Source organism: Miniopterus natalensis, chromosome 12 (genome assembly GCF_054644295.1).
Source record: "Miniopterus natalensis isolate mMinNat1 chromosome 12, mMinNat1.hap1, whole genome shotgun sequence".
NCBI lineage: Eukaryota > Metazoa > Chordata > Mammalia > Chiroptera > Miniopteridae > Miniopterus > Miniopterus natalensis.
Window position 1 is genome coordinate 31,344,425 of NC_142092.1, and position 25,535 is coordinate 31,369,959.

Genomic DNA, 25,535 nt, shown 5'->3' on the forward strand with positions numbered 1-25,535 from the left:
TTATTAAACACAATACCAAGGAAAAACTATATTTTACAGCAGGCATCCACTTCCCTTGGGCAGTGCATGGAGTGTTTGCCTTTATGTTTTACGTAGCTGCCAAGTTTCTCTTACAATAGAATTAATCCTTTCTTATCTGTGTTTTAGACTCAAATGTTTGATTTACAATTTTATCACTGTCAAATCTTGAAGATTAAATACCAGCATGTAGAATGCAGATTATAATTCCCATCTAAATCTCAAAGTGTTACCGGGTAGGACCAAGCCAGTTTCCAGGCACAGTGAGTTCCTAGGGGCACTGCCCCAGGATGGTACAGTTGTTGGCAGATTCCCTCTCTGGAATATCCATGGCTACAGCAGAGCCACCTCCATCCATAGGGCTTTTAGCTCCACTTGACTTCCTTCTGCTTTTCCAAAGTGGCCTCCAGGCTTCCGGAAGGCATAAGGGTCCTCCTCCTGCGGACTCGGCGCAGCGAGCAAGATGTAGCTTGGCTACTGGCAAAATTGCAGTTACCAGATACCCACACTTGTGGAATTTCTCAGCCAACTAATGATCTATATAGATATGTAGATACATGTATTACATATATGTAGGTATGTGTAAATATACTCACATATATATTACAAGTAAACTTGGATTTTTTTAAAAACTGGTTTAGAAATAAAGAATCTCTAAAAATGGAAACCCTTATAATAAGAACAGTTTGACAAACAGTCCAGATTATTTGACTTGCCTAGCCATTGAGAGGACCACATAGTCAAGCCAATAAAAGCTTCATTTTCTCTAAATTATTCATTGGATTTGACAAATATCGTTTAGTCTTCTGAGTATTTTAATGCCAACTTTTCGCATAGTTATCTCTCTTTCTGTGAAGTTTTCTTTAATTGAAAATGGTATGATTACCTCGTATATGTGCACCTTTGCACTCAAAGTATTTTATATTGAACTTTAATATTTGCACTATTTTTCACTTTTATAAAAGACAGTTTATGATAAAACCCTCAAATATTTTGTTTGAATTTGCATTTTCAAATTCTTTAAAACAAATTTTTGTCTACAAGATAATTTTCTTGATCATGAGAAATTAGTGAACTTTCATTTTTAGCTATTTGTCTTTACTTTTACTTGATTAAATATTAAAAGAAAACTAGTAAACAGTTAAGGCAGTTTACAGAAATAGTCCATCGAATCGTGTGTAAAATCACCTCTTTATCATACCTCTTATATATGCCATGGAAATTTTGTTGAGACAAGTAATGTGAAATATTTGCTGCTTTTGTGGAAATAACAGCTGGTATGTGAGTGATCAGGAATGTGTGTTGGAAACCAGACCTAAGCACTGAGATAATATGTGGCCTTTAGAAAGTCATTTAAAATCTATTTTAGTTTTCCTTTTGTAAGTAAATAAATGAAAAAATCATTTCATTTTGCTGATATTAAAGCTCAATAATACGTATCTAGGTTAGGTTTCTAAAAGTGTCTTGCTCATTCTATACTTTAAAGATTCTTTTTTAAAAATACTCACAGGACAAAGTAAAACTATGACAGAAAATATTGAGTTACCAACTACAACTGTAATGTGTCTTCCAAAATTACACAAAACAACATAGTTTTGAGGTAGAAAAATTCAAATGATCATAACAAATGATTTCTTTTCTTCACATACAATTTTTTTTAACCAAAATCTAGTAAGTTTCTTTCCTTCTGGGGAAGAAATGACTGACTTTTTCTTCCTTTCTGCTTGCAGAATTCTGTGTTGGTAGTTAATACCATTATTGTATTATTTTTGTGTAAGTAAATTGGATAAGTAAATTAGCATTGTATTAAATGAATAGGACCTTAATGTAAAAACTCATACAAGGAAGCCTACTGTTCGTGTGTTATAACAAGCCAACTCTAAAGACATACTGTGTGTCATGCTGCTAGGTTTGGTAACACATTTTGTTCTGTAACAATGATAGATTATCTTTTAGGACCAGTTAATGGGATTATTTGAAATCCCTAAAGAGGTGTTTGTCTCCAAAATAGCAACCAATACAGAAAATGTTATTTTCTCTCTACATGTGTTTGAATGTTTGTAGGAATGGAGATGTTCTGAGGTCCTAAGGGATGTACAGCTATTTATGTTTCTTAGTTTTCAAAGTCAGATTCCACTGGCTTCTGAATTACAACAGTTTACCCTGTTACAGCTTGATGATGATCTAGGTGTTTTTTGTATATTGTACTTGCAGATACTGTGTTTAGTCTTCCAGACCTTCCCGGAAATTGTATGGTTTCTCCGTGTTGACTCTGTCTTGTTTACACTAGCTCCAGTGGCTGTTGGACAATTACGAGACCGCAGAAGGGGTGAGCCTCCCCAGAAGCACTCTCTACAACCACTACCTGCGACACTGTCAGGAACACAAACTGGACCCAGTCAATGCTGCTTCTTTTGGAAAACTAATAAGGTCCATTTTTATGGGGCTACGAACCAGAAGATTGGGAACTAGGTTAGTATTGAAAAATAAGATCATAAATTAACCTCTCTTTTCCAAACTATAGCCATTCAGTGTGTTGTTTGAGCAAAAGTAATTGATTACAGATAACATACAAAGAAGAAATACAGAATTACCCGTTCATAAACCCCCACAAGAAAAGGAAAGTTCATTACTCAATAAATACTACCAAACCAGACTGATGCATTGTCCTAAACATCAACTGAGCAAAGCTTTGAGAAGAGCTGGTTCTCCAATCACATAGGAAGCAGCAGACAAGCCTGTTAATAATGCAAGATTTGCATATGATGCTTTAAAAATTAATATGTATCACCGTCTTCTCTTTTTAAAATATCCATACTAGAGATGATGAGTAAAGTAACATAGTAAATGAAAAACTGTGTATCTCTTGACTCTTGAAAAATTACATTGAAATGTCTATAAATAATTCCTCTATTTGAATAGAGTAAGAAATTAAAGCTGAGATTTTTCATTTCATTTCTGGAGACCCATTAAAAATCATTTGGTGAACTTGAAAAATATGGGTGTTTGAAGCCCTCAATAATGATGTGGTCCTATTTAACCTCTTTTTAGCCTTTTTAAATTCTTGATTGTGAAACCATACATGTATGGGAGTAAAAATATAGTATAGTTTTATTGCATGAAGCCAATAAAGTGAAGAAGACTTTGAATTTCCCTGTTTTCTTTCTTGTCAAAATATGGTAAAAATAATACGTAGAACTGTGGAGCTTCATTTTTACTTTTCTACAATTTTTATGAATTATCATCACACAAACATTCTAAGTACCTGGACAGAAAGATGTGGATGCTTCTGTTTCCTAAATCTTATGGAAATCCATGTTAAATAGTATAAAAATCAAGATGCTACACTATATAACATTAGATGATCTACCTGTAGTTACAACTCAAGTCTTCACAGTATTCTAATAAAAGATTTTAAAATATTCTTAATAAAATAGAGCCGTAGTAACTGACCTTATTTATACTGAAAAGGGAGTGTGTTGGTTTTATGAGATTTGTAAGACCTGTATGTATTCAAAATGTGAATTATTTCTTTCTCTTGCATTCAAGTGATTATACAGCTTTCAGATTGCTGGGTGTTCAGTTTTCTCATAAGTGTATTTTCTTATACCTATTCTGGGTTTTAGTCCCCTAAGAAAAAAGCTTTTTGTTTCTTGGGTAGTCCCCCCCCACCACCAACAGGGAAAAACCATTGTTTGGGACGTAACCTCCTATTGCCTAGCTGATGTGCCAATATTTTGAAACTCTGGGCTTTATTCAACATTCTAATAGCTGTATCATTGTGCTTCTTTTGTTACTGAAAGGGATTTCAATGGATCCTATTTTGAGGCTCCATTGAAATCTTGAAACACATCTTTAAAATAGAAAGTGACAAAATTAGGGTTGTTTGGGTTTGTGAATGAGTAGAATCCATACTCTTTAAGTACATATTGCAATATTGCAGCATTTACTTTCTGGTGTTCTTTTTCCCCCCTTCTCACTGTGTAACAATTATGTCTCCTGTTCCTTTTAAAATTGTTATATAGTATTTGTAATTAAGGATGGAAAGCACAGCAGAGAAGAATACAGAGAAAAGAAATCCTATGGGGAAGTTTAAACAAATGCTGTGCTATGAAGACAGCAGAACTCTCATACAGAAAAACTGACAATGGTAGGGGCCAAAGTGTTGAGTTTTTCTACCATGGAAACTGTTAGCTCCACTTTCTACCTCTAACCCAGAGAACAGAAAGAACATCAGTATAAATTATGAGTCAGTTTAACTCAGATACTTTTTTTAAAGCAAACTGTATGCAGAACTTTTGTTTATCCAGCAATAAAATTAACTCATTCCTACCAGAACCAGACCTTTTCTCAAGTTTTGGAACTAAGTAAAAAGTAAATTAAATCACCATTTTTCTAAACAAAGACAAATGAAAAAGTACCTATTGTAGATCCCATTTACAAATTAAGTTTAATCCAAAACCATGAGACATGCTAACCTCCCCCATGGCCAATAGAATAGAAAGAACCGCTTCTCCTGCCCCAACCCAAACAAATGCCGATTTGTAAGAAACTGGACACTTCATCTGTTTTGTGGTCTCACAAGAGAGAAGTCACAGCACTCTGCAGCCCTGCCATTGGCTGTGTCCCCTGGTTAGCATCCCCTGCTTCCCACCCGCCCCACTGCTCCCTGTCATTCTGCACCCTGTATGAGAGCACGCTACTGATTGGGCTCCTGGTGCTTGTCGGTTTTGTTTTCTGCTCTATTCTGTAGTGGGTTTTGGAGACCTGATTCTGCTCTATTCTGTAGTGGGTCTGATCTCTGCAAGTGGAAGGCCCTTGTTAGAGGCTTTAGGTTTTCACACTGGTTTATTTTGCTGAAACTGTTCAGGTACCCAGATACCCTACATGTCTTTTAAACTAGCAATATTATTTATATAACAAGATTTTAATGTCTTTTCATATGAGAGGGTTCATCTAATATATGTTCTTTAATTTTGAAAGTAAAATTCTGGTGTTTTTTTTTGTATTATCATCATTGTTGAACTTAAGAAAATTTTAACCATAATTCAATAATATCATTGTCATGTATATTTCATGCTGCAATTATTTATTTTCCTATTATATTTTATTATAGTGATATTTTATCAATCCAAATGAATTTTTTGGAGTGAGATTGATTTATACAATTATATAGGTTTCAGGTGTATAATTTTATAATATATCAACCATACATTGTATTGTGTGTTCTATTTTTACAAAAAATATTTAATCCACACTCCCCTTGCATTTCTTGTTGTAAATGAAAGAAAAAAATTGAAAAGAGCACTGATGTCTTGCTATATATAGGCTTGCAAAAAACCTATTTTCTCTTTGCAAAAATTTACATATTTAAAATGTTATTTTTGCAAGAATTTCACATTTCATTCAGAACTAAACTTTGTCATTTCTAATAACAAATGCGGTGTTTTTCCTTAACATGGGGAAATTGTGATGTTTTTATTCCAGGTGGAAATTTGCCATTTTCACAGAGAAATTTCCTCATGTCTGTTATGACACATCTTATTCAGCCTGCAAAACTACTATGAATCCATAAAAACAGATACTAATAAAATATGTTTCAAAATGAGTAAATGCATGCTGCTTTTTAGGTTGCACCACAACACCTGCCTCGGTGAAGTGGTCTTCATCGTCCCTGCAGTAATAGAGCTTGAAAAATGTAGCACTTACCTGAGAGAGGTAGAATGAAGATTTTTTTTCTGTCTGTTCTGTATAACCTCTTTATTAGAAATTCTCCTTTAACGTGCGACCCTTTATCCTGTTAATGAATTTTTGTTGGCCAGGTGTTTTATTCCCTCACTATTACATTTAAAACATAAGTTTGAAAATAAAATGTAACTAGAATAGAATAGAAATAGAATAAGTGGACTATTTGACAATATTTAAGAGAAAGTTTATAAGAAATGACTTCTTTTAGGGCCTCGAGCCAATGGGTTTAGAATCTGACTTTGACTCCTCAAATGTAGCCACCATCAAAATACGAAAGTATCCAGAACACGCCACAAATATATAACATGAATATGCTGCTTTTATGTATTTTTCTGAACGTGAATGAAGCTATGTGGGCAACCTATGTGATTAATAACGGCTTGACTGACTTTCTGTGTCTCTAACGTTTGTTGTTCTTTTATTAAGAGGAAACTCCAAGTACCATTACTATGGGATTCGTGTCAAGCCAGACTCCCCTCTTAACCGTCTGCAAGAAGACATGCAGTACATGGCTATGAGGCAACAACCCATGCAACAGAAACAAAGGTACGCTCTGCAGTTACCATTGCCCTGTCAAAACTGCCTTTCTTTAGATGTTTGCTCTCCTTTTTTTTTCTAAACAGATAGAACAGACGCCTAAGTGTGCAAGAATCTCACTATTGTTGGCATGCTTTCACTGCAGACAGTTCTCAAGTATGATTTAGAATTTCATTCATCCTGCCTGTTTTCCAAGTCTTTTCAAATTCCTTATCAGTCAGCCTCTTTGGCCCCTCTTAAGTGAAATGTGACACCCAAAGCTATTCAGGCAGGGAAACTAAACGCAACGCATATAGAGCATACCCAGGCCAGCACCACTGGAAAAATGTGTCTCATGTTCATGAGTTTCTTACCTGCTATTCTGCACATCCCTCAAGTCATTCTTTTTGACAGTATAAATTCTTGCAGATTTTGGGGACTTCTTACATTTTCTTTGAATCCAACTTCCATAGATGTAGACTTGTAGGTATTAGAACTGTAAGAGATCTCAAGCATTCATGGATGGATGGATGGATGGATGGATGGATGGATGGATGGATGGATGGATGGATGGTTGGTTGGATGGATGGGTGATGGATAGTTGTATGGATAGGTGGGTGGATGGATGAATAGAATCATAGATCTTAGAACTGAAAATACCTCAGTCTAGTCTGGCCCCACAGCCTTGCAACAATCAAAGCATTAATAGATAGACCTGTTGTTCAGTTAAGTCTCAGATCAAGTGATTTACACAAGCCCATGATGCTGTTACACAGCCGAGGGCGTTCTAGTCTCATGTGACTTATATCACAATTGGAGTAAATAAAATGAAAAATCTCTCCCTCTTTACCAGTATAGCTCAGGAACGGCAGTAGTTATAATTTCTCTTTTCAATTGAGCTTTTAGAATTAGGTAGCAGAAAGGAAGCCTACACATAGGTAATCAGATCATCTGCATCAGTCTGCCTAAGCCATTGATCTGGGATGATTAGTCCCTTGGGCATCAGAAGTATTAGCTCTAAGTCATTGCTGGAGAAATATATCACACAGTGGCCCTTTTCCTATTTAATCAGCAAGTACTCATTGAGCCTCTGCTATGTACAAGGCCCTGAGTTTAGAGAGAAGTCACAGCCCCTACCTTTGAGAGGAGTTAAGGAATTAGAAGGGGAGGTACATTGTGTGGTGGTGGTTGTTGTTAAGTAATGCAGTATGGAAGTACTAAAATAAAGCTTTGATCAAGGACCTGTTGGAATAAAGAGGGATTTTTATAAATTCTGGGAGAGGGAGGATTGGGAAATTTCACAGAGAAAGTGCTATTGCAGTAGGGACTTAGAGGGATCAGAAAGAGAGGAACATTCAAGCAGAGGAAATAATATAAACAAAAGCACAGAGGGGCAAAGGTCATGGTGTCTTTGGTAAATGCTCTGATTTGGTGAGGTTGGCATTGCAGGAGGAGAATTGAGAAGGTTGAGTCGTTTAGTGGGAGATGAGATTTTAAAAGTAATTTGGATCATAGATTAAGGGTTTTAGTTGCACATGAACTTAAGTTTGTTTTTTGTGCAAAGCATAGCTTTGAAGGATTTGAAGCAGAACAATGAAACTTTCAGATTTCTTTGTAGAGAGATGACTTTTTGATTTGGGGCAAGACATAGTGGGATGAGACTAGAGGTAAAGACAGGTGTTAAGTGGTTTTAACACAGTCATAATTTCTAGTGCAAGTGTCCCAGACTGAAGAGTCAGGACAAGATTGTCTGTTATCTAAAAACATCTCAGGGATTTTAGATTTTTAATTCAGATTCTCAACCTTCTTTTTAAATTGCCAATCCCTACTTTTGAGGTATAGTTCGTGAAAGACATTAAGAAGGGCTCTGAAAAAAATAAGAAAATAAATCATAGAATAGTCCCTAATATGTTTGGAGATAGAGTTTGTGTGCGTTGTAATAAACTGTTGTGATTATCTTTTCACCTGTTACGGCAGCGTTTATAGCTTTTCCTTGATGAGGTCTCTCTGCACTCATGTATAGCAGCACTGCACAGTGGAGGTGATGGTGAGATCAAGAAAAAAGAAGTTTGATTCAAAAATAACACATACTCAGACTTAAATATGAAAAGGGCTTGGTGAATTGCACCTAAGATAGGGCAGTAAAAGAAAATTCCAGTTATCTACAAATCAGATTCCAGCAACACCACCATGTGGAACACAGCCATGAGTCTGGAGATAAATAGAAATAGCTTCTGATTGAAAGACAGGGGTCACAGAGCCTGTAGTTTAGCTTGATTGAAAAGGTGAAGCCATCTTCAAGCCATTTACCTAAAATATAGAAGCAGATTAGAGCCGACCTGACTCACAGGAAATTGTGAGATGTAACAGCCAGCAAGAGGAAATATAAGTAGACAAGGGTCCTCTATTGCTTTGGGTTTTTCAATACAGCAGGCTGTGCACATTCAGTGGAGGGACACCTAGATCTGGGAGCTCCAGTAGGCCCTTTGAATCTAGTCTAACAGCCTCCTAATTGTTTGGCTCGTTGGTGGGAGTATAGGTAATCGAGAAGAGGTAAAAGCACTCTGGTTGAGGAAGCAGGCAAATGTGTAATAGTTGTTTTTTTGATACCTTCTGTTGAAAATATTTTATATTAAAATAACATACGTGCTTACATGTGGTAATCTTCAATTTTCAAGGAAGCTCACTCATCAACTATTGTTTACCATAATTCAGACAATAAATAGGTTATTATAGAGCAAGATGGAGGTCAGTAATTTTCAGATCTACAAGCTAAGTAAAAATGTTTGCTGTAGTTTATTTTTAATATTTAAAAGAAGCACGTAGAGGGTGTTGACATATACATTTCAGTTATTCCAAATCCCAGTAGCAAAAGTAGTGGAATAGAGCCAAGAGCTTTTGACAATGTGCTTAGCTATGTTTGATCCCAGTAGCCATTCTCAGAATATTTAAACTGCATTTATCATTCCTTCAACAAATACTTAACAACCAACAGTTCATACGAGATATGCCCATTGCATCTAAAAGAAATAATCACAGAGTCATGGAATGTTAGAGCTGGAGGGAAGAGATCACCTCGTCCAAGGCATCCTCTTGATGAGAAAACGGAAGTCTGTAAAGAGGAGATAACTTGTCCAGGTCATGGAGCAATCAGGGCTAGAACCCAGTCCTCTTGTCTTTTTTCTTACATGAATTCTACCATTAGATGGGTAAGATAACCCAAACGGAAATGTATGCATGTAATTAAATTTTCTCATATGTAATAAAGGAAAAAGCCACACTTCATTGTGTCCTAAATAAGTGAGGAAACGTGCCACTCCCTGGCCTCTCTAAGTGGTCTCTTCCCAGGAATTGGATTCTGTGGAAAAAGGAACATCTGTGGCACTGAGGGGAGGGCAGTAGAGGCCGATTGGAAAGCCAGTGCACAGCGCTGCTTTGGCTTGAGCTGTGGACAGGTGAGAGCCTGCGCGTTCCTCAGGAGGGAGGCAGGACTAGGGCCTTTGTCGTTAGAAGACCTTTCCTCCCACAGGCGTCATAGACAAGTGCAAACCCTGTGTTTGACATTGAGATGGACCGATTCGAGTACAGGCTGCTTTGGCACTTGTGCAGAGTGGTGACTGAACTTCCCTGAACCTCGGTGTCTTCGTCTGCTAACCGGAAATTTATAATAGACCACCTCACAGATGGCTTTGAGGTTCGAGTGGGGAAAAGTATATAAAGTTTTTTATAACTGGAAACATGCAAGTGCTAGATAAGTAGTAATTATTATCATTATTATACTGGCACACTAGAGAAAAATATGTCTTTGAGAATAAGGCTGTTTTGGATAAGAATGAAGCCTGGCAATTGGGCGTGTTTGGCTTCCATTTCTTTACACCTCTAGGCCAGTGGTTTTCGTCTTTGATTGATGTTCATAGTTTGCTATTCCTTTCCTAGACCACAAATTCCCTGGAGTCCCTTCAGAGCTAAGCGCCTAGTGCTGGTAGGTTGCTCTGAGCAGCTGAGGGTGGCAGGAGTCTTTAGTGGGATGATCCGCGCCTGTGCGCTTGGCTTTCGGAGACATACGGAACCTTGGCTCGTAGGTATTTAGTGTTCACTGTGCCACTGTAGCAGTACCCGACGTACAGATATTTTCCATTGAAGATAGGAGAGTCGCAATTCAGTAAATATTAACTATAGAATTAATGTAAAGTTTGATAATACTAACAGTCACCACTTATCCTTCTGATGAGCATTTACTGAACATTTAAAATGTTCGTCAATAAGCACGTCATATGCATGATCTCGTTTGGCAAATTACATTGTTGTTCACTGTTAAGGACACTGAAGCCCATTTAATTTTGCGATATGCAAGGACCTCACTAATTAATTTTTCCCCAGATAGAGCCTTTTTTGTTTCTGTTGCTGCCTCGGCATCGAGCAGAGGAGTGGAGGCATCCCTCTGGAATCAGTTTAACAGAAAGGCTCAGCTGTAGATAAAGAACGGTCATTAGGATGGCGTGCGTATTTGTAACGAGACTGTGTCAATTCTATACTGTTAACCCTAAATGACAGTTAACCCTATGCTAAGAGGGGTCAGTGAAGAAATTCATGAGATAAGGGAATCCTGCCTGCCTCTTTCAACATTGCATCCTGAGCACCTAGGAGCACTGAGCACAGTCAGTGCTCTGTAAATATGTGTTAAATGGATGAATGATCCACAGCTTTTATTTTAGCCAATAGCTTCAACGTTCTCCTTTCCCTGCCACCCTTTTCCCAAATGTTTTACTAAAGCCGCTGCAATTCATACAACTACCCCATTTGAATTTAATTTTTCTCTCCTCTCCTTGCTCAATTATAGATGTAGAACTAATGAAGAGGCAGACACTCTAAGAGCCACCAGTAAGAACGGAAGAGGTGGAATAGCTATCATTAACCAGCAGGGTGGATGTGAGACAGACATATTCAGTGTGACATCGAGGAGTCAGTTATTATTCTGCAAAACAAACAAAAAAACAAAAACAGTGGTCTTAACATTCACTATTTTCTCTGATCTCCTCATGTTTATATCATTTGGATCATTTCAGACGTCAAGTCATAGAAAGACTTCCTGGGACAGTTTTTCCAACGATAACCTCAAGATTCCATTAGAAAATTTTAGCCTCTTGCCCTGACTGTGAGCTCAATATTTAGATTTGCTCACGCAAATTAAATGATTATATACTTTCTAAAGTTATACACATACTAATGACTCTATTTGCCCGTACAATTCAGATTTCAAATTTGCATTTTTCACTTTCTTCAAAGGGACTTTTCCAAATGTTTCATTTAGTCTGTTGAAAGTCCTTCCACCTGGTACCGTTCATTGGATGTGATGCTAAATATATACCATTCTCTGCCTGCCTTTGGACTCCTTCAGTGTCCGATTATGGGCAGAATTATATATTATTTTACAGTAGAGCTACAGCTGTCCAAGTTCTAAATAACAGCTATGACTAACCCCATGGGGGAAGATTCCTAATAATTTTCCAAGTTTTCTGTGTTAGTGACAGGTTTCATGCATACACTCAGCTATTAAAGCATTACAGTTTCTTTGATTTCTTAATCATTAACAACTTTAGCTCTGATTGCCCATGGAGTTGCAAGCTGTTAAAATTATCATTTGCTTCTTACTAATTTTGAAACCGAGAGCTGTTTCTTCATTAGATGCAGCAAAGGTCTTTCTCAGAGCACACACAGCTCAGGGGTGCTAAGAATCTACTGTAAGAAAGCCTAATATAAAAGTAATGCACTTGTAAATAAATAGGGGAAAAGGGAGTGAGTTCAGTTGTTTAAAGGATTACTAAAGAGTTCAGTTTTTTAAAGCATTAGACAATCTTTTTTCAGTAGAAAGTACCTCTGGTTTTTACAATTTAGTATTTAAATAGTGATTATTTTATGAAGAAGGTAGAGAGGCAGCAAATCTGAAAATGATGTTTCAATTCTAAGATGTCAGTTGAAATTCAATCGGAATTGAGAGAATGCTGGATTATCATGTAAGTCAATAGAATATAAAAACTTGTGCTGGAAAAATTCTGTTTATACACAGCCTTTTCAAATCCATGCCCCTAAGCGCTTTGTGTATAATAAATGCTCAATAAATGTTCGTTACACTGATTTGATATATGTTAAGAACAATTAATAGTATGATAAAATGAAATATGTTACTCTGAGCACTCATTCATTTATCTATCATACATTCAGAGGTATTTACTTACATTCCAAATGTAGCTTATGGAAAAAAATTGAAAATTAATGACATTTATAAAAAACAATTGTCTCTATGTTAGGAATGTACTTCTACAGCAGTGGGCTATAGAATTTATATCAGGCCAGGAGGCTCCTATGGACTAGTATTGTGCAGACTCCCTAAGAAATAACTCAGAACTTGTTATAATGATCAATTCCTAAACCCTGTTCTCAAAGATTTTGTTGGGTAGATCTTTGGTGAGTCTAGCATTTGAAATTTATGGAAAGCTACCCAGATACTGACATACCTAATGTAATATCTATAACAGTTTCTTCCAAGCAGAATCAGTTACCACAGCTATTTGTTTAGCCTATTTTTAATGTTCCTGTTCTTTTAAAAAAAAAAAAGTTTTTATTTATTGATTTTAGAGAGAGAGGAACAAAGAGGGAGAGAGAGAGAAACGGATTGGCTGCCTCCTGCACGCCCCCTACTGGGGAGGAAGTCTGCAACCCGGTGCCCCGGCAGGGAATGGAAGCGGTGTCCTGTTGGTGCTGGGACGGCACTCAACCGACTAAGCCGCGCTGGCCTATTCTTGACCTCCTGTTAAACTCCATCCTTCTCTGGGAAGACCCAACCCTCTGGGGCGATGGCACCTACAGGAGGTTTTCCTCAGAGCATCAGGGAAATGGACATCCAGCTTTCCTCAGTCCAATATTTCTGATGTCTGGGGATTCCCTCTAAGTATCAGTGCAGTGCCAACACACTGTGCTACCATGATTTAGTAGTTAAAACAAGGCAGGAAAAGCAAAAGTCAGCACGACCTGGAAGCTCTCTCATATTTAGCTGCCACTAATACTGCTCTTGTACATGAACCATATCCCTGTGCTTCCTGACACAATTCTCTATGGCACAGACCCCTCTCAAACTTGCCCCCACACCTTTCTCTGAGGAGGTACAGCATGAGGTTCTGGGTTATAAAGGTCCTATTGACAGGCAACCAAGAATGGATACACGTAGTGCATCTTTGCCTAATCCACTTAATCCACTATTTACCTTGCTACCTTTGATTTTATGGTTAGAATAAAAACACTAATTTCTCAGTTCTGAATTATTCTCTTCACCTCCTCTGTATAAGGCTTGTGTTAAGTACTGACCTGCACCAATTCTCCAGTTTACCAACTGATTCTATCCTTTTTCCTACAAGCTAATATTGATGCATTTTCCATCTCCTGTGTAATATACTGTACCCATAATCAGTTCTTCCCACTCAGTATCGTTATTATTAAGCATAATCATGCATTAACTATAATGTACTATGATTTTGATTGCTTGTTAAAAATATAATCTCTCTTTCCCATAGGATCATTCACTGTCTGCTTCTTCCTAAGGAAGCAGATACTTATGCTTGCAGGCTGCAGGCTTGCTAAGCACTGTGTGCAAGAAGGTTGAGACATAGCATCCATCTGAAAACTTACGGTCTGAGAGAATCATGTCACTTCCTTTTATAGTGAAATTCCACTTGGCCTTGGCGTTCATGCCCCTGAAGCATCTGTAGTATACTAGATGTTGTGAAGGACAAAGGGTATTTGATAAAGCATAGCTTGGCAGAGTCTCATAATTACTCTCTGTGGTCCTATATTAAAACTTAATATAATTGAGTTCTATAGGAAATATTTCTATTTTCTCTTCTTCAGGGTAAAAATTCAAATTCCTTTAACCACTTTTGTTTATTAATTCCACGAATGCCATACTTCACTAACTTAAATGAAGAAACATGGTTAAAAAATCTCGGCCTATTTTATTAGTGATACAAAATTTCATAGCTGGAAAAGGGAGACTAAAATCAAATGAAACCTGGAGTGGAGCAGTGAGGATAAGAAGCTTTGCTAAGTGTATTTACTAATTCAGATTTTCTACAGCAGGATAGTTAGTAACTCCCCCACACAAGTACTCAAAGTACTTGCCGCACAGTTTTTTTGCCTTGCTTAGATGATTTTTTGAGGAAAATAAGTGAGAAAAAATTCAATTTTTCATAAACAACATTTCCAACACATCACAGTACTAACCCTTCTGCCATCTCTTGGTGTGACCCGATTGAAAAGTACTTTCAGGTGGCTTTTCCATTAAATGAAAGACTACCTTTGAGTTCTTTTATATCATTAGAAAATAATAGCCAACATTTTGGTGATGTGGGGTCATCACTGATGTGATAGCAAGAATGAAGTGTGTTGTACCCTTTTTTCACTCTGCTCACCTTCTGACTTTATTTTTGCTTTTCATAGTTTTCGTGAGATACTGTTGTGTAAGAAATAAATGTAAATATCACTATGAGTGACTTTGCAAGTTTTCTTTGAAGTTTCATTTATCTGAGTTATAATTAATAACATTCAAGCCGAATCATTCCTTAAGGCAACTGGAGCATTAGTGTGTATGACCTTTCACGAGGTCCATTCATTCTGTAACAGCTGTCAGAATGCAGGCATCTTTGAGTATGTCCTGTTCATGTATTAGGAATATTGTTACTCACAATAATTCATATTAATGATCCAGTTGCCTTATGGTATTAATGTAAGAGTCAGGTGTCTGGATGATCAAAATAATAGGTGATTTTGTTTCTAAATAGAATTAGAAATAGGGGGGAAAATAATGGGAGGACAAGCATCCTAAAGCGAATGATGGTATCTCTAGGACATAAGCTTACTGTAGATTTCAATTTTTTTCTTAGTTTTTTTAAATTTATAAAATGAAAATAAGTTAAATTTTAAGAAAAAGAAAAAACTTAGAAAAAGAAAAAATTATAGTTGCTGCTTATTTATTATTTTGTATTTGTTTATCCTATGAGGGTTGCCCAGGTTTGTTTTGTTTTATTTTAATTTGGTTTTTTTCCAGATGTATGTCTTTTCTAAGCAGGCTTTTCTTCTTATCCATACTGTTTTCTTTCTTAGCAGTATGGAACTTTCATTGGTTTGTGTGACTAGGACCTAAAGATAAATACGTAACTATAGGTGACTTTGATTTTTTTTTTTTTTAATTTGGTAAACTAGGTTTGTAGGTGGATTCTTGCATCTATTTTGCTGCACACTGATGCTTAGGGTCTCTCTGTTTGCAGATGTGGAGAGCAGTCAAAGGAGGTGAATGTGTTGAGATGCATGGGAGGTTTTAGGAGATATGAAAACAATATGGTAGAGTTTGTAGTCTGATTCATATTTTAGATATATTAATTAATTGAAAGCCATTCATCAACATTTCTCAGGCCCTAACTCCTACATCTTAGTTCAGATTAAAATCCCAACATTAAATTTAAAGTGTTTCTCCCTTGATCCATTGGCCACTAAAAGCTATGTTCAATCCATTAAAACTATAACTGTGAACATCTTTGCTGCTGTTATCCAAAGAAATACCTCATAACTCTTTCATTCTTAGGTAGATTTCTGAATTTTCTAAAATGGGCCCTCTTCCTAGCCCCTCCCCCTTTTTTCCTTTCACAATTGAGAACATTTCTTCATTTAACTTTATGTGAGACTGTCCAGGGAAAAAATCTGACAACTATCATGAGACATTAAAGAAGACAGAATAAAATTGGATGCCTTGGGAGTTTTGTGTAGTACAAAAAAGCAAGGAATAATTTGGTTTATTTGTTTTTTCCCATCTAATATTTTTAGGTACAAGCCTATGCAGAAAGTGGATGGGGTTGCAGATGGTTTCACAGGAAGTGGTCAACAGACAGGCACATCTGTTGAGCAAACTGTAATTGCCCAAAGTCAACATCATCAACAGTTTTTAGGTATGTTAAGGTGTGATGCATATTAGTTGCTTTTAGGATTTTAAAAACAAGAGAACAATAGTAGTGTTTTCTCCAAGTGCGATTTCTATTATAGATATTAATTACATACAAGGACTTTTTTTGTGCTGAAGCTGTGCACATCCTATGATATTTCTAGTTCATTTATATTTTCTCATGTTCACTATAGCTTATTTGTAAAACTCTTAAGCTATGTAGGACTTTTAAATGTATATACATTAAAGGCTATTTGCTGTGAAATTGTTTTTCAGAATTTATTAATTGGGCTTCTGTGATCAAAATTGTGTTGTGTTTACTTTCAATAGTAACAAGTGCCAAAAAAGAATTATTTTTCTATGTTTAAAGTTACGAATGTATACAGCCTCAGATTAGAGAAAAAGTTATTATAAACTTTTAAAAAGTAATTTATTCTTTTAAGTTGATCACAGTACTTCCTATTTTTTAAATTTTGTAGATGGTATACAAAATTTAAAAAATGTAGATGGTGTTTCTCTTTATTTTAAGAGTTAGGAAGTGGAACTTGATCATTTTGCATATTCCTGTCATAGCCAAAGGTGCAAAAATGGCACTTTAATTTAATTGACAACTCTTCTAGAGATGAACATGCATAGTTTCCATACAACAGACCAAACAAAATAATAGTTGTCAGAGAGTGTGTGTGTATGTGTCTGTGTGTATATGTGTCTATGTGCACTTTCTGAGGAAGACAAGTCAGAGAATTTGAAAATATTATGGCATCATTTCCCAAACTAAAGTCCTCAGATATATTCTTGTCTGACCTTTGAGCTCTCAAGAGGAATTTTTTTTTTCATTTCATGCTTTTATTTCTATTATAATATTAAAATAAAAGCATATTCTGGATTACCTAGAAGACTAGAAGGAATACTGTTCTGCAATTTTAGTTTCCACCTTTGTATTTGAATTTATGATAAGGCAGGCACCAAAGAGTATTGCATTAATTGTCCAGAGCTAGTCAGAAAAGAACAGAGAGAGACCTACTATGCAAATTACAGCCTCATCCCAAGGGAAGGCTAAATGCCGTCACAGTGCTCTGTGTGGAGGAAGGTTTCACAGCTCATTTGAATATAGAGGAGTCATGGGAGGCCCAGCACCATGAAGTACGCATTGGTATAGGCCTGTCAGACGCAAAGGGTCCTGTGGCACAGCAGTCAGTACCGTACTCATATTGCGGGAGGCCAGTTACATACAGGAAAACAGCATCGTCCGTCATACCAAGTTAATGTTGTTAAATTTAATGTTATTTTTGTAGGGTTTTTTTGTATTTATTTTGTAGCTTTGTGGTTTATAATTATATAAGAGGTTTGAGCATAATGAGTTTAAAGCTAGATTTATTTTTTGCATACTTAAGTAACATAGTAGTAAAAATAACCAAAATTGACACTGCCCAGCTCAAGATAATATATTTTTAAGAGGAGCCCTATACTAAGAGACACTGTGATACGTTATTTCTAGTATAGTCATAGTGAACATTTAGTTTCTCCAAAATTTTTATGTCCCCTCTATTCTTTTGTGCTGCTGATGCTGCCAAGTTTTGCTTGCAAATACTAATATCAAAAATCCTTGCTCTTTGGATCTCTGATCTTTTATTTATTTTTTTTCCTTTTTAGTTTTCTTAAATTTTCCTTCATTAATCTGTAATTAGCACCATCCACAAAGCTTTTTTCTGTTGTGTTGTCATGGTAACAGATGCATCTCGAGCACTTCCAGAGTTTGGAGAAGTTGAAATCTCTTCTCTGCCAGATGGTACTACCTTTGAGGATATCAAGTCACTGCAGAGTCTTTATCGAGAGCACTGTGAGGTAAGTCTTTTCAAACATGGTACAAACACATGCGAAGTTTTGCTAGACAATTTACTAAAACAGAATAATCAAACTTATTCCTAGAAGACATGTGCAGTTAGTTCATATTTTTTAAGCACTGATAAGTTATTTTTTCTTCTTGTTTCAGAGTGGAGAAGTGAGGAATACAGGAAAGGGAGAATAAATGTTACTGTCTATTTTCTTAGTCTATTCAAATATGAATCCTTTGATGCAACAATTCTACTTGTATGTTTTTATCCTAGAAGAATATTTGCATATGAAATAAGTGTACAAGGGAACTTATTGCATTATTGTTTTCAATGCAAAAGATTGGTTATAGCTTCACTATCTAGTAAGGAACTGAATAAATAAAACATGATGCAATTTATAAAGTGGAATATTATGCAGCCATGAAAAAGAACAGGCAACTCTAAATTACTAATATGGACCAAACATAGGATTTATTTTCAAAAGAAAAAAGGAAGATGCAAAACAGTGTGCATAGTATACTATCATTTGAATGAAAATTACATGTATAGACATCTCTCTAGAAGAATAAACATGAAAATGTTAATGGTGGTTGCCTTTGTAAAGGAAACTGGGTGACTGGGAGTCAGGAGAAAGAGCCCTAATTTTTCAATTCACCTTTTTTACCTTTTGAATTTTACACCATCAGTGTGTATTTCTATTAAAAATATTTTTTGGAAATGTTTAATAAAGCACTTTAAGTGTCCCTTCCAGGGTTCGTTGAGGCTCCAGTTTTGTTTGTTTTTGTGGTAATTAAGGTTTCTCTTGGTATTTTCCATCCCTAGTCCTACTCCCTTTCTGAGTGTCCCTCATCAGAACTGGCTACATGGTGCCCAGGAGGTAGCTCTTTCCAAGCCAGCATGACAGCATGCCTGCAGCTCGCCTGGTGCCGAGGGAATGATGGATTGCAATAAGAGTTTCCATAAGTGCCTTTCCTTTTGAAAGAGGAGTCTGTTTAGAATTTAAGTAGCTTTAGTCCAGGGCTATCTGTGATATACTTAGAAGTAAAAGATAATCCTTTGGATTTCACAGGCAGTCCTCCTGACTGCTGACAATGCAGTATATACTGGGAAGCCTCAGTTCATAGCACTCGCATATTTTTCCCACTCCAGAAATAAGAACTGCTTAAATAAATCTGAATGTTTGTCAAGGGTGCTAGATTATTAATAACCAAGGGCAAGCTCTCTCTTTATTACTGAACCATGTGGCAGAGTATTCTTCAACATATCCTGTCAGTCTGTTCCCAACGTTTCTTGGGACGATGAAAGACACTTAATATTTGTTTCTTTCTGACCACTGTGCTTTTCCCAATGTTAGAGAATTTCTGGGTGACACATATATCTAGAAAAACTTTATTTCTATATGAATATCAGCTATACAGGTGTTCAATAAAGATACATAGAAAGATTCCCTAAGCAATTTCTCATTTCTGTGTGTTCTCTGAACCTTGCTTTAAAGCAAACCAATCTACACAAATACAATGACTTACTAAATTTAAGCTTTATTTTTATTATACCTATTTTGCCTGTTATTTGAAATTCTCATAATTCGTTTATCAAAAATATTTTGTAGGTATCGCCAGCATTAGGTAAGGGACAAGTATCATTTTCTACACAAGGTGCTGCAACACTTTTTTTTTTTCTTTTAACATGCACTTAGTGTTCTTGCAGCAATCTCATAGCTAGAAATATGTAAAGTATTATGTAAGATATTAATAGTTGCTTCATTAATAGACATCTGTTGGAATATGTCTGAGCTACAGTTGAGAAACATCTATAATAACTTTCCTCTTGAGAAGGTTTTGGTTTTTGTCTGGGAGGAGGGACATCTCTATGCCCTTTACTTTCAGGGTTGCACTTGCATTCCAATTGTTGCTGATATAAAAGAACATGTTAGTTACTTTGCCCCCTTCCCTCTGTTTTCATTACTAACTACTTGCAGCTTTTCCTACTAGTTCCCATAGTGTGTCCCAGACAGATTTTGCTTAACATTTGAATTGCTCGCGGATTTTTTTGTGTAGATCATCAGTTATTCTCTGTATCATGCGTAAAGCCGGTCTACGCAGGTAGCACAGGCTCTAGAATTATGACGTTCTATTTTCCTCTTTTTGCCTAAAATCCTCACATTGACTCTGTTGATTGTCCCCTGTTGTCTCTTAGCTTCTGTGAGTTCTGTAGATCTTGACAGGGCTGTTTTACTTGTCCTCGCTCTCGGTGCTGAGGACATCAAACACATTACACTGACAGCTTCTGTCTTTCATGCTCAAAAATAATCACAGAATCATGTGTTCTTTGCACAAACAAGTTATTCTTTGGTTTCATGACTGCTTTTATCTGACGGTGAATTTATAGACTAATTGCAAGGGCAGGGCGAAACTAAATATGATCATGAAAAGCTGATGATCATGAAAGAGGCGCATTTTAGCGTCCTCAAAAAAAGTCCTTGGTGCAGCCAGATAATGGTTCTAGGAGATACTATTAAGGGGAAGGGGAAGCCCTGGACCCAAGATTAGAAATGGGGATATTCTTAAAGCTGCTCTCTAAAGGCCGTGTGCAGAGATAGGACTGAATGAGAGGCATTGTATGACCAGAGAGGTGCTCTTTTTCTACCTGGATAGGTGCTATCATCTGAAAACCTTCCTGACTATAGTTTCTGACTCAGCCTCTGCTTAGCCGGGAACACTCTGGAACCCAGGGTCAGCAGCCTTAGAGCTCATTTAGCCCTGACTTTGTCTGCCACACACAAGCACCTCCACACCCTCACTCCTGGCCTCTTTGATGGCCAGCGACACACCCAGCCCGGTGAGGGCTGATGCGAGTTGAATCTGGATTCTGTGCCCTTGGCTCTGAGAACAGGAAGAGTGGCGGCCACCCTGGAGGCAGAGGGAAGCAGTGGGTACAAGAATGGAAGAAAGCGAGAGAAGGAAAGGGAGAAGGGAAGCGAGCCTGACCCTGGGCTGGGGCGCGGGGAGGGAGGGTGCGACAGGAGGCCATTAGGGGCGAATATAAGCCACCTGCCTAATCTGTTAAATGTTCTTTTTCCCCTTTTCCCCCCTCCATCTAATCTCTTTTGTTTCCCTACTTCCATTGGCCCAATTTAGTCCAGTTTCCCATATTAACTTATGAACCCAAAGGTATCTTTACCATTTAAGTCCCCTTGCATTATGTGCTCCTCCCAGCCCCACACAAGAAATATTGTAAGTTATACCAATAACCATTTTGTTTTCTAGGCAATCTTGGACGTTGTTGTGAATCTTCAGTTTAGCCTGATAGAAAAACTGTGGCAAACATTCTGGCGCTATTCTCCCTCGACTCCAGCCGACGGCACTACCATTACTGAACCAAGGTCAGAATCAATAAGCTTTTCCAATTCATTTTCATGGCTGAGCAGATGTCACAGCTAATAAATTAGAGCTATGTATACCAGTTGTGAACCCTACCTGATAACATTAAATGAATAGATTGAAATAAACCACAAACTGCTCTCTGGAGGCTTCGGCGTGTGGATTATAGCTCCCATTTTATTGAACTGGGGGACTGCGGTAGAGCTTCCTCGCCCTCACGGAATTAGTGTCCTGTCTGCCTTTCATACCGTCAGAAAGTATTAACCTGCATAGGCGGCCCTGGGGGAATGTTGTGTTTGTCCAGCCGTACGGCTCCAGGGCAATGGTGGTGTAGTTCTAACCTCAGTAATATTTGATAAACTAAAACTATTTTTAAAGTCCATTTTCTTTTTTATCCTCATTTGCCATCTATTCATTTGCTACATTTATTCACACCAGCAATCTGAGTGAAATAGAAAGTCGACTTCCGAAAGCAAAGCTGATAACTCTGTGCAAACATGAGTCTATCCTGAAATGGATGTGTAACTGTGACCATGGGATGTACCAGGCTCTGGTGGAGATTCTCATCCCCGACGTCCTTAGACCTATTCCTAGTAAGTTCCATGCAGACAAGTACGGATGCTTTTGTTCTCATACATTCCACCCAGGAAGTTTGGGGAAGTGACATTGCAACCTGGAGGGACTCTGATCTCATGTAGATTTGCCACGTAGAAAACGCTCAACACAGAGTATTGCCTGAATGTAGCCTAGGGCAGGACTGTAGTAAAAGGGGAGCAATTAATCTGTTTTCCAATCTTTGGTAGTTTTCTTTTTGAAAGAACAGCTAACCGATGGATGTGACAGTCCAGTGACTAATTGCAGGAACACTCAGGCAGTCAAGCATGTACAAATCATTCTACCCAAGGACACCACGGTTTCTTCCCGAAAGCCAACATTTTTTGAAATCTGTAATTGCTAGGCCAGCCTCTTTCATGGTTGCTTTTGATTTTTGAAACAGATTTAGCTTGGTTTCCACTGAAGTTGAATCCCTTTGTAAGAGCATTTACTTTGTCACTTACATCACGTTCACAACGGCACACGCAGTTCCCATCTAACAGCAATGGTTAACTAGCATTTTGAGAGAAAAACCTATGTAGCTGCACAAGCATTTTCTCCCCACCATGAAGCAAACAGGAATCACATAGATAAGTTGGATTCCTCTTTCAAGAATGCTTTTTACACTACCTCATAGCCAGCAAAGCTATGTTCTGGAAGTGTCAGTATAAACGCCACTATGGATACTTGTGTTAGAGGCAGTCGGAATGATTTTGTGCTTACGTCTTCATGAGCACATAATAGTGACCTTCACTTTTAGAAACTGCGGACAGAATTTCCACTCTAAAGTGACATTAATAAGGTAAAAGCAATCTTTTAGCTTGTGAAATAGGCAACCATTCACAGGTGATTTGTATTCACTTATTCCAGACAATATTGAAATAGGGATTTAGTAGAACAAAAGGTGAAGAAGTTAACAGTTGTATGTTTATACTTGCTTTTTTCTAAATGTGATAACAGTGGAAGATATGAGTTATTTCATATGTTCCTCACCACCGTAAAAATCTGCTTAGGCACACGTTTATGTACAATATCAGCAAACACACATAAATTTGTATATAAATTCATTTTTATTAAAAATCCAGCTGCCAGTGTCTCATATTTTTGTCAGTTGCTAATGTTTTCTACTCTATCTGCACCATGTTCCTAAGGATTGATTAAAAGTGGTGTTGTCATGGAAAATTTCAATGTGTAAATTCTCTACTGATTTATTTTTCAGAATCTGATTTTCCTTGTTTTCATCTCACTCCCTGTGCTCTGCGTTATAATCTCTAGAGATGTTTAAGAGAAGTTGCATAGGGTAGCTCATTAGCCTATGACATCTTCCCACCCATGTATAATTTCTCTCATGAGATACAAGAAATGTCAGTAAGCACTTTCTTTTTTGAGGCAAATCAACAATGTCAGTATTCATTAAATAACTCTAAAATCTTAAGCTTCCTTGTTACCCTCACAGGACTTCTACTTATAAATTCAACAGTTTCCTAACTTAAATCATGTATCAATTTTATTTAACTTTAAGCATCACAATTTAAATACAAAATACATTTGACCTTTGTTTTTTATAAATAGTGATTTAAAAAACAAGTTTTTCTGTCAAGTACTTTGTCTCTACATTCAGCAGACAACTCAACTTCAGGAATTTTTACATAAGTATAGTTCTATAGTTTCTTGAAATTACAAGATACATTAATGTGCCAAGTATATTTGGAAATTTAATTCCCACTCTACAACAAGACTTAAAAAAATAAAGCTTAGAATACAGTTTGGATAGCTATTTTCTGATTGTATTTACTTTAATATTAATCATGAGCAGGTTGAAACAAGTTAGCTTTGCAGTAGATTTTAAATTTCAAACATCCATCCATGAGAACAGCTGTCAAAGTTAATGTGCACAGTTTGATCTGACATGGACCCATAGAGAGAGCAAACATAACTTTATTTTAAAAATTGTTATTTTGTGGCTACTAGTACTTCACTCTACCATTTACTGTCCAGATGGGATTCCTTTTTTTAGCCAAAAAAAGTCTGCATCTCACACTAATTTAAAGTTAGCTTGAAGCTACTATATTCTAAAATCCATTTATCTGAAAATGAAAAAAAAAGTTAAGTGCAAAGAATTATATAAGAACTCAACTGGTAACACTTAAATGTACAGTTATGAGGTATACTTAAAGGTGGACCAAAATGTCATTTAGTACAAAAAGTAAAAACTTAAAACCATTTGAAATACAGAACATATCTTTTTATTTTATAATTTCCCTAGCATCAAATTTGTCTAAATAAAACAAAACTCATTAATTTTTTAAAGTAACTTTTCCTGGGTCTTATTTTTTTTTTTTAGATTAAATAATTATTACATGTTATTTACAGAAAAATGCAAAATACAGATAGCCAAATTGAATCTCACAAAAAATTTTACTGAGTTTCAAAAAGCGTTGTTAATTTTTTTCACTCTTTTTCATTTCCATTCATGCCTGCCCTCCATGATTCTAGTACATAATACAGCAGAAAAATATTTTTCTTTCTTTTTTTCTTTTTTGGCTAAAGTGGGAAGCTTTGGAAATTTCACAAGATTAGTTCTCAAGAAATTTCCAACTCAGTGTTTCCAGTAGATTATTCTCATGGTTTATAGTCTACCCTTCTCGAGTGTTTTTCCTAATCAAAATTTAGCCATTTCAATTTCTCCCTCGTCATTTGACCAGTTAAATAAGTCATTGTTTAAAAATAGTTGTTTTTATTATTGGATTAGTAAGTAATATTTGTATGGTTTGCAAGTGATTTGAGTGAACTAAATTGTCTAACCATGCTTTAACAGAAGAAATAGAGAAGCATGTCAGATTCATTTGAGCACAGAAAGAAAACCCAAGAAATTTAATCTCATCATTCACATTATATTCTTGGGAGCCTTGGACAAAAATGTAACTTCTCTGTTTCTTATCGTAGACTACCATATCATAGGGAACCCACAAAGATGTATTTTGTGAATGCCTCAGATATTAAGTGTCTAAAGCTGCTCCCTAGACTCTGGGCACAGGTGAAGTAAAATTCTGTTGACTGAATTACTTCTGAAGGAGAAGAATTCTGTCTTCTATTATATAGCAGTTTCAGTAAACAGATCCCTTCTTATAAAATAGTTAATCATCCCTGATAACTAGAAGTCAGTCATCTCTGATAATTAGAAGATGCTTCTGATTGTTTTATGACCACCATAAAAAGCTCCTCTCCTGAAACCTATCCCTATTTCAGGTTTTAGCAGATAACTTGAAGACTGTGGAATGGACTATTTTAGGAATACCTTAAGAACGTTGGTCTTTGTGATAGCAAGTTTATCACACTGATCTTTTATCTCTACCTGCCAAGTGAAATGGAGAGTAGTTATCCAAATTTTCAAGTTAGGCAATTTTAATTTTTACCTTACTTTTCGACAAGAGTGAGAGAAAACTTCTCTAACTGATA

The 25,535-nt window shown here is 36.5% G+C and overlaps 1 protein-coding gene across 1 annotated transcript in view; it reads left to right on the plus strand.

The window, feature by feature from the left end:
- Positions 1-25,535, plus strand: part of RFX3 (regulatory factor X3) — a 253,325-nt gene that overhangs the window by 184,065 nt on the left and 43,725 nt on the right. The window contains exons 6-11 of the mRNA XM_087822682.1: positions 2,309-2,490; positions 6,193-6,312; positions 16,153-16,274; positions 18,000-18,112; positions 21,369-21,484; positions 21,921-22,075. Of these exons, the coding sequence (XP_087678808.1) occupies positions 2,309-2,490; positions 6,193-6,312; positions 16,153-16,274; positions 18,000-18,112; positions 21,369-21,484; positions 21,921-22,075 (808 nt within the window). The remainder of the gene's footprint in view (positions 1-2,308; positions 2,491-6,192; positions 6,313-16,152; positions 16,275-17,999; positions 18,113-21,368; positions 21,485-21,920; positions 22,076-25,535) is intronic.